The 9,858-nt window shown below is 42.8% G+C and overlaps 1 protein-coding gene across 1 annotated transcript in view; it reads left to right on the plus strand.

Annotated features, from left to right (window-relative positions):
* Window positions 1–9,408, plus strand: part of cdca2 (cell division cycle associated 2) — a 32,190-nt gene extending 22,782 nt beyond the window's left edge. The window contains exons 13-14 of the mRNA XM_086313361.1: window positions 5,474–5,639; window positions 5,821–9,408. Of these exons, the coding sequence (XP_086169487.1) occupies window positions 5,474–5,639; window positions 5,821–6,704 (1,050 nt within the window). The 3' untranslated portion in view covers window positions 6,705–9,408. The remainder of the gene's footprint in view (window positions 1–5,473; window positions 5,640–5,820) is intronic.
* Window positions 9,409–9,858: the final 450 nt, after the last annotated feature.

Here is a 9,858-nt window from a genome sequence, read left to right on the forward strand (position 1 = left end):
AAACTGATAAGCTTTTATCACTTTTTCAGCATCCGGGTTCCTTAACTGTTACATTAAGATTAATGTTATTGGGTTTATATTCTTATTTCACTATTGTACTGAGAACCTACTGAACCATGACCTCGCATCTGAGATAGGGCTGGGTGATATATCGATATATTTTTATACGAGATAAGATGTGACAATATCCTTAATATCGATATAGTATATGTTACGTTATAATTATACTTGTGGAGCCACAAGTTTGCCTCTCTTTTGTCCACTTTTGTCTCTACGCAACATTACTCCGCCTCGCCTCTCTCCTTCACTGAACACAACTCCTCCTCCCCCATCGCTTCACCTGCAGGCAGCGACAAAATGGACGCGGCAAATCTCTGCTAACGAGTTACTGCGCATCGCCCCGTGCGTGAGGCTGGACGGTGTCAACGAGCTAACCAAGCTAATGACCTAACCACTCTGGGCTGCACGGCCTAAAATTCTTTCATTTTCTCAAAAGTTGACAGCGCGCCTTATGTATGAATTTTGGTTGTGCTTGATGACCGCGAACCGATTTTAGTACGACTTTGCTAAGCTACGGAGCTGCACCGCTTGATGGATTGTCGGAGCATTACGGCTACCGAGGAGCCTCGCGGAGTGATACGTACTGTGCTTCAACGTAATATTACCGTATTGTGTGTATAAGGACCATAAATGGCACCTGTTCAGAGTCATGGTTACGAAGCGGATTTCAAACTCCAGGCTGTCAGTCACGCAGTAAAACTCGGGAACAGAGCAGCTGTGAAATCTGTCTTTGTTATTATGCTCAGCGTCTTTGTTTACATTTTGACTGCACAATTGTGAGCTTTTTGTTATACACAAAAACAACATTGTTTTAGTTTATTTATGGAGCATAATTTCTTTTTGAGTAATTTTTTTTCATGTACATCTATGCTGTATGTTAATAAAAGTGCCTGTGTGACATCTGGGAAACAGCTTTAACTAAGAACTCTTTTTGTTCTTACTTTATGGCTTAAAAAAATATCGAGATATATATCTTATATCGCCATCCAGCTAAAAATTATAGAGATATGAATTTTGGGTCATCGCCCAGCCCTAATCTGAGATGTGTATCAAGCGTGACTAGGGCTGCTCAATTAATCGAATTTTAATCACGATTACGATCTGGGCTTTCAACGATCATTAAAAATGACTGAGCAGATTATTAGCCCCTCCCTCGTGCTTTACTCTCGCGCTGCTCCGTGTGGCAAATCCAGCACACCTCTCTGCATTTCGAACACGTTTCACAACAATTAAGAGCAGCCAGTGTTGCCAACTTAGCGACTTTGTCGCTATATTTAGCGAGTTTTCAGACCCCCTTAGCGACTTTTTTTCTAAAAAGCGACTAGCGACAAATCTGGCGACTTTTTCTGGTATTATTGGAGACTTATTTATGACGACTTTTTGACGTGAAAACGCGTATCGCTCTCTCAACAAGCAGCGGGTGCTGCCGTGGGCACCTCACCCGTGCCAAAGCTCTCCCAGGCGGAGGATAGTCCTCCCCCGCTGTTATCAGGGCAGGAGATGTTCACACCTATGCGTCCAAAGGGCAAATGAATCTCGCATGAGTGAAGCCGCTGCTCCCGCACTGACTGTAACGCAGTCAGTTCTTCTTTTACTGTTATGCTGTTTTGTGGATCACAAGGTTTAAAACTACTTATAAACAAACACTCTCACACACAAAGTAACTCCACCAGAGCGCCAATTTCGGGTCACTTTTGCCAGTCCAGGCCCGGATAAAGGAGCAGGGTTGGAATTGTGACATTAAAAAACAATAATTGCTAAAAGAAATTTAATTTGTAGTTCTAAATAAATTCTAACTGCATTTAGGACGTTTTTTACTCACTTTATGTCTCTTCCACGATGTTATTTCTCTCTCCAACAACGTAGCTTACAATTACATTAGCATGACCAATTATACAAATTAGGCGGTGACGTCATTTGGCGACTTCTAGCGACTTTTAGGACAGCCAATAGCGATTTTCCTTACTGAGGAGTTGGCAACACGGAGAGCAGCGGTCCCCAACCTTTTTTGCGCCACGGACCGGTTTATGCCCGACAATATTTTCATGGACCGGCCTTTAAGGTGTCGCGGATAAATACAACAAAATAAAACTAGTACCAGTACCGAAAAAAAAATTTATTCATAACACGTGAAAAGACCAAGGAAAACTGAGTAAACGATAACAAAATAACGCTGAAAACCGATAAAAACCCTGAAAACTATACATTTCACACCTGAGCCTCAACTCTCGCGGCCCGGTACCAAACGACTCACGGACCGGTACCGGTCCGAGGCCCGGGGGTTGGGGACCGCTGATTAAGAGGACCCGAGGGAAGCTCGGAAAGCTAAGCAGAAGTTATTTGGAGAGGAGAGTGACTGCTGTTGGTTGAAAAGAGAGGTAAAAAAAACTTCAGTGGTGTGGAAACATTATGGGTTCGCGGAGTCAGACGTGGATCAAGTAGACATAGTGTGTAAACTTTGCTACAGTGTCGTAGCTGCACCACAGAGCAACACTGCAACGTTCACTAAACAGATGTTTACATTTTTCATTTATTTTTTATATTGCAAACATTTGCACTGTTATCAGTATTTGCACACTATTTTATGACAATCTTTAAAGTCATTATTCAATACATTGTTATTGTTAAATAAATATCGTCAAATAATCGAGATCTCAATTTCAGTGAAAATAATCGTGATTATTATTTTTGCCATAATCGAGCAGCCCTAAGCGTGACTTTTGTGTACTGTTGGGGATAGACCAGATGAATAGACAGATCACAACCTTTTTAGTCTTTCAATCATAGAAAAATTTGGAGATGATCTGTGTTTTTGTTGTCAAGAGATCCTGTTTTAAAACAAACAAAAAAACAACACAATAGTTGATCCATCCAGTTTTTTTTTTTATCCACTCAACTGTAAAACGATGGTGAGTGTACTGTCGTCACCCTGCCGGGCGGGCAGGCAGGCAGCATAGACACGCAAATTTGTTAATGCAATAACTTAAGAATGAGGCAACATAGAAGTTTCACATTTGGGACAGGTTTGATTCCTGGTAACCTCAAGGTTAGAGCTTTCTGAAAATCATGTGAATGCGATAACTGAAATGAGGCAACATACAATTTTGAAATTGGTACTATTGACTAGTTTCACACTTAGTCAATAGTACTAGGAGGCTGAGGGGTAACACTGCCAGCCACCGGTAATTTCTGGCATGTCTGCAGCAGACCCAAACTAATTTCCACGATTATTAAATACCTACCTCATTAAACAGCTCACAAACATATACATCACTACCTTTTTCTTTTTTTTCTTTTTTTAATTCAAGGAAATGTGATGGTATTTACAACATCCATGTATTCACAGTGAGTAGGGTAGGAAGTCACAATAGGGCAGAAGGAAAAGGAAACAAAGCACAGAATAAGATAAAACATTGACAAAACCACTGTAATCATGCGTTTGCCGACTGGACACGTACTGCAGTTGACTATGTGGAAGCATTTGTGTGACAGTGATTTATTTTTAAACATACATGCTCTTACTAGACTTTTTCCCCAACACACTATGATCACCTAACATCCACATGTCACTTTTCTATTTTCTTTTCCCTATTCTTCCCATTTTCAGTACTTTAGTTGAATGTGCATTACATTTTCATGTGTCAACACTTCACTAGTGCAAAGCATAAAAAAGGTAGGATAAGTGAAATGGGTTTAGCCCAGGGCAGGTCAAGCACACAGGGTCCTGATAGCTGTCTAGACTGAAGCTCACATTACTGCAGTCCACTTACTGAGTGTGCAGTGCCCAGCTCATGTCCACGGGATCCATCATTTCCACACTTCCTGTTCATCGTCTGTGTAACGGGTCTAGTATTCTGGCAGCATCGTGTCAGATCGGATGCTTGAAGTAAAATATCTGTGTTTGGTTTAAACCAGCCGGTGGAACTAAAATGAGGACAGATTAAGCAACTCAATGTCTTCTTTCTCACCTCGCATGTTTTCACAAACATATCCCAAAGAAAGTTGGCAAACAAGCCATCATGTTGTTTTCAGTTTGAAAGCCCACGTGAGGCGTTCGCCCAGTCAGATGCAGCCCAGTGTTTACACGGTTATGAGAGAGAGAGCTGCTGTCGAACACTGAATGGCTGCAAAGTGTCCAGTCCTGGGAAGCAGGGAGAACCCTCACAGGCAAAATAAAAAATTTCCCCCTTAGACACAAACTGTAGCCGTACTTTAGGTTTGTTTTTTTCTTCATAGATTAATGCTCCCAGTCAGGACTGTATTTAAAGCTCTGTGTTCAGATCTGTCAAACAACTTCTTCAGTTACACTCTCAGGCTGTGCGATATGATGAAATATATCGGATGACAGAATTAGAACATCTATCGTTTCATATTATACGCTATAATTTGTCTCGTGGTGTCGCAAAATACAGTTTATTTTTTTCATTGTTTCGATGGTCACAATGTGGATGCAGCCACGAAGAATACCAGCATGGCCAGTGAAGATTATACAGAACCAGTTAGCACCAAACAGAGGGACCTGGTTAATTATGAAAGGTCTGACAAGGACCAGAAAAATGTATCATGCAAATTATGCTCAAACCGGTTCCCACCACAGACTCAAACACACACAAACCCGTCTACCACCTACGCAAGAATCACGTGAAAGAGTATGGAGAGAGTTTACGGATGAGAAGCAAAAAAGAGCCGTCAGGTGCTCAAAATAAAACTTAGACTCAAATGTTAGAACGGGCTTTTCTCCGCAGCACGCCGTGTAATGAATACAAAGAAAAGGGCAGCTGTTATAACTTATATCTAAAAATATATAGCTTCATGCATTGGTCAAAACACTCGACTCCAGGTACACGACGCCCAGCTGAAAACACTTCACACAAGTTTAGTTGCCTGAGATTCACAGAATTTACACACATTGCACTTTTTTGTGATATATATCGTTATCGGGATGTGAGATTTTGGTCATATCGCGCAGCCCTATTACACTCCATGAAATGCAGACAGCTGATGAAAATGAAAGTGCTGTCTGACTACAAGACACACTGATGAGCACAAAGTGTCACCGAAGCAGAATCGTAAGAATCGGAGGATGAAGCAGATTATTACTCCTGCAGGGATTCAGTTTTCCATCTTAAAGGTTTTATATCCATAACACACATTTGCCCAAGAGCATGAGTGAACATTCTCCAGCAGTTTCTTTAACTTTGAGCTAATTGATAAAATATTTTCAGCTTTTTTCAATTTTATGTTTGTGTTTATAAAATATGTTTGTGCATTAGATAATCATTGTATTATTAATGAAATGTGCAAGATCGAAACACTCTGCATACCATATCAGAGGTGGATACTTGCCAGCTTTAACGCTTCTGCAGGCTTGTCAATGCAGAAATTTCTAACACTGCAGTTTGTTGGTCCCCAGATGACCTCCAGCACAACGCGTCGATGGAACAAGGACGTAGACCGCTCGCTGTACGGCTCACGTGAATATGCCTCCAAGAACCCCGCCCTGAGTCCCATCACCGAGAGGCTGTCCTTCATCAGTCAGTCTCCAACAGCACAGGAGACTCCTTCAATCAGCTGTAAGGGTAAAAAAAAGGAAAAGAAAGTTGCCAGTGTGTGATTTAACCTGTGGTTGGAGACGGTATCAATGTCTGGATGTCAAACTTTATTTTAGTTCCTAAAAAATGAGAACCTTTGGATTCAGGGGAAACCAGTGGAAACATTTTTTTCCTGAGATTTTTCTTTTGTCCTCATTTTTCTTCACAGCTCCAGATCAGGAAACCCAGCTGAATCCTGAGGTAACTAATGAAACTCAAGTGATACACGACCTCGCTGTGACAAATGCCTCAGAAACCACTGTAGAAGTTTCTGTCACATCGCCCAGCTTGAGTGAAAAAAGTGCCGGGCAGGACAGCAGGCTGTTGGGGGTGAGGGTCAGAGGAAGACGACTGAAGAAAAGGAAGGTCAGTGTCGCTGACAGTGACCTGACCAGAGGAGAGACAGAGCAGCAGCTCTATGAAGAGCAAACCACTACAAGCCTTGAGCTATCAACAAGAACCCCTTCTGTACATGAAGAGAGACAAGAAGACACTGTTGAACTTTGTGCCCAGACCTCTGCAGATACACCCTGCACAGAGTCAGAATATCCCGTGAGTGCACATGTACCTACTTTAGACTGCCTGAACAGCACAGAGCCAGCACACGGGAAAGCCAAGCATGGCAGGAGGAGCTCTGTAAGCAGCTCAGTGACAGCGGAGCAGGAGAACTATGTAAAGAAGCACCAAACCAGCTGTGAAGAGGAGGAGGAAAGACAGGGAGACCGAGCAGCAAGCTCACAGGAAAACATCCAGTCAAGCTCTGATAGCCAGGAAGAGGGGGAAACGGCTCATGTGGACCTTGCTCCCTGGCAAGCTGACTTTAATTTTGAGGATGTGTTTAAACCAGTTTGCACTAGAGGGCAGCGCTCAGTGCGGCGCAGCCTGAGAAACCAGAGCAACGCTGAGAACAGCAGCAGTGCAGGACTCACCTGGCTGCCTCGTACCTCTCCCGAGTCCAGCAAAGAGACCCGCAGGAGGACCCGGGGCCGTCGGCTCAGTGCTGCTCTGCCCAGCCAACCGTCACTCCCTGAGGAGGCAGGAGATGCCTCCTGAGATCATTTACCTAACTTAATGAACTGAGATTACACTTAGCTAAAACATTGATTTTTTTTTTTTTCTTTTGTTTCTTTCTCTGTGAATTATTAGAGATGACCAGCAATTTGTGAGTGGTTTCCCTCCAGTAACTAAGCTAGTCAATATGCTGAGAGCTCAATCATCTCTGCTGACCACCTAATCAATATCGTGGCACTCGGCTGGTAATCACAGTGCATCTTCAGTCTGCCTCTACAAAGTCACTGGATCAGGAAATGAAGTCAATATCTGCTCCTGAGGCTGGACGAAGATGGCTGTGTCGCATTCACCAAATGTGTCAGCCAAAGGCAGGCGGGCTTTACACAGAGAACTTAAATGAATGTGCTCAAGTAATTCTGCTTAATTGTGATTGGTGGTTGTTGTTGTTGTTGTGGTGGTTGTTGATGCTTGTAAGGTACAGTTTGAACCTTACAAGCATCTGCTTCTAACTAAATATATTGCCTCCATGTAAAGATGGCACATTAGAACAAACTGTGTTCATTTAAAAGGATGCTTTAGATTCATTTAGAGCAAATTAATCCAGATAATAAAGCAGCCGCTTGTCTCCACAAACGTGACGTTCCAGCTGTGTGTGGTCACTCGAGTTCAAGTGCAGCAGCTTTCCCTTTAGCATAAACCGTCCTGTTCTGTATTTTAAACATGGCCAAATGCCTGAAAGTAAATTGACCTCTAACCTCCACCCAAGTTCCAGCGGTTATTGATTTTTAAAATCTGTTGCTCAGTACCGGCTCCATCCATCTGTCACAGAGGGCAGTAACAAATTGAGTTTCAGATTCAGTTCACATAGGAAAATTGGCTCGCAGAATGATGCATGACTGTAATCTATCCATCACTGAGTAATTGACTGCCTCCTTTTACATCAAGTCAGTCACTTGGCTGAAGGACGACAGAGGTTTTTGGCCCCACTAGTGATCTGCCAAGGCCTTTTTCTGCTCTCTATTCCCACCGGAAGACAGATGGACAAAATCATAAACCCACTAATGTGATGTTGTGTGGCTGCAGTGGGGCCACACTGCCATCTGGTGGCACTCTTGCAGAATTGCTGCTTATTGATGTGCCGCTCCTGGGAGGGTGCGTCAGGAAATGATGCTACTGTCAAGAGTGGGAATAATATAAATGTGTGGAAGTTCAACTTTATGGATGGCTGCTACTGCTTGGAGAGAGAAAAAACACACAGACTAGGCTCGTGTGTGTGTGTGCGTTTTTCTGCTCGACTGTGACACTGTGTGTTTGTCTGCTCTTGTCTCTTTTAAAACTTGTATCATCTTTGTAAATGTGCAGTTTATAGAGTTGAAGCCAAACTGCTGCACCTCTATAATATGAGTGGGTGTTGGGTGTGTTGTCTGTGAGAGAGAGCGCGGGAGAGTGTGTGTACGTGAAGGGTGTGAAGCCCCTGTCCCTGGCAGACGGGCATACTGAAGGCGGCTTAACACAAGAACAATGGGGTCCTTTGACCAAAACGACACCCCCAAGACATGTGGCCTCCTGTCACCGTGGCAACCCCCCATGGGACAGAGCAGGATGACAGCTGGAGAGGAGGACTTACAAAAATGGAGTCCATTTCTTTCCACTGAAGCTCTCCCGGCTCTATATCTTTTCCCCTCTTCCCCCGGGCCTCCTCTACACTTTGGCCCTGGTCAATGCAGGATACATCTCATTTTACAGCTCTGTGTGATTGACCTTACAGGCTTCACTTGCCACCTACAAATCCTCCAGAGGGAAAAATAAATAAATTAAGAATCAGCGCCAACAATAAATCAGCTCTTTATTGGCTCTCATTACTGTCCGTAATAAGAGCGCATTGAGCGTCGCAGACAAATACGCGGCTGAGCCACAAGATTTCACACTCGCTCTGCTCTTGATTTTACGCCTCATTTTAAAACGGATGATCACTTTCTGTACGAGCACAAAGAGACATAATCAGTTATTTGTACTTCCAGATTTAGAGACCTTGGTCTTTCAATTAGTTAATTAGTAACTGAATGGTATTAAGTTGTCCCGCTGCCTGTGGCCTTTCTGCGCTCTGTGCTGCGAGCCTTCTATTATTGATGTTCAGAGGCACGATCTGTAAGCCATACACAGCTCTCCTATGGAGCTGAAGACAGCAGGAGGAGGGCGACAAAACAAAAGGCAGGACAACAGCAAGAGACCCTCGAGCTACTCTGTTTGGTTTGCTGTCCCAGTGTGTCTGCATGCTGCGACTGGCTCAAACCTGTTTAAGAAAGCTGCCTCTACACACAGACGAGAGGGCGTAGTATAAATTCTTCATGCCTAATCTAGGAATCCAATACTGGGAACATACTAGGACATCGTAATCGGTCATTTAGTGCTGCTACTTTAAAGCAGCCTTGGATTAAAGTTGGGCTCAGAAATTTTAACAGTGGAGCTTTCAATTTAATTTCCCTTTTAGTCTTAAGACTAGGGTTAATCCATGTGTGGGAAAGTGTCTGCACAATTACAGCTGTGACTAACAATTGGGTAATCTGTCTCATCCCCCCCAAAAGTGTCCATAATCATAAAGAGAGCGTTTACTTTTTTCATAATTCCTGTTTCCATAATGGTTGATCCAACGTTATGGACAGCTATTTTTAATGCAAATATACGTTTGTAGTGTTCATATTTACAGAAAGCAGGGAAAGAAACATTAAAACTATTTTTCCATTAAGATGCCAAATGCATTTCTTTATTTTCATTCCTGAACAGAAACATTAGTTGTTGAATGTTATGCTTGATTCATTTCTGACTTCTAAGAGAAGTCCATAGTGTTTTTTTTCTGGTATAAAAAATGTGATTTAAGTCATTTTTAGTTTTAATGTTTTTGACAGATTTCTCAAATAGTTTTGTTTTCTTGTTTTTATGACAAGTGGTCTAATAAATCAGTTAAGCACATATATACACATGCATATAGTGCTTTTCTACTCTAATCTGGTTAGAAACACAGCTAAGCTGCAAGAGTTGCTAATCCTTAATCTTTCTCAAATTGGAGAAGCTCGCAACTTCCTGCAGTCTACTCTGGCTGCCCAGCCAAGCTGGCCACAGCCTCGGGCAGAGAGGTAACCAATGCGTAATAGCCAATATAAATGGGGTGCAGGTGTGCATTTTAGTACCGGTTAAG

The sequence above is a fragment of the Aulonocara sp. 'chitande type north' Nkhata Bay genome, linkage group LG12 (assembly GCF_057382095.1).
Source record: "Aulonocara sp. 'chitande type north' Nkhata Bay isolate Kocher_YH1m ecotype deep benthic linkage group LG12, A_spYH_male_GT1.1, whole genome shotgun sequence".
Lineage (NCBI taxonomy): Eukaryota > Metazoa > Chordata > Actinopteri > Cichliformes > Cichlidae > Aulonocara > Aulonocara sp. 'chitande type north' Nkhata Bay.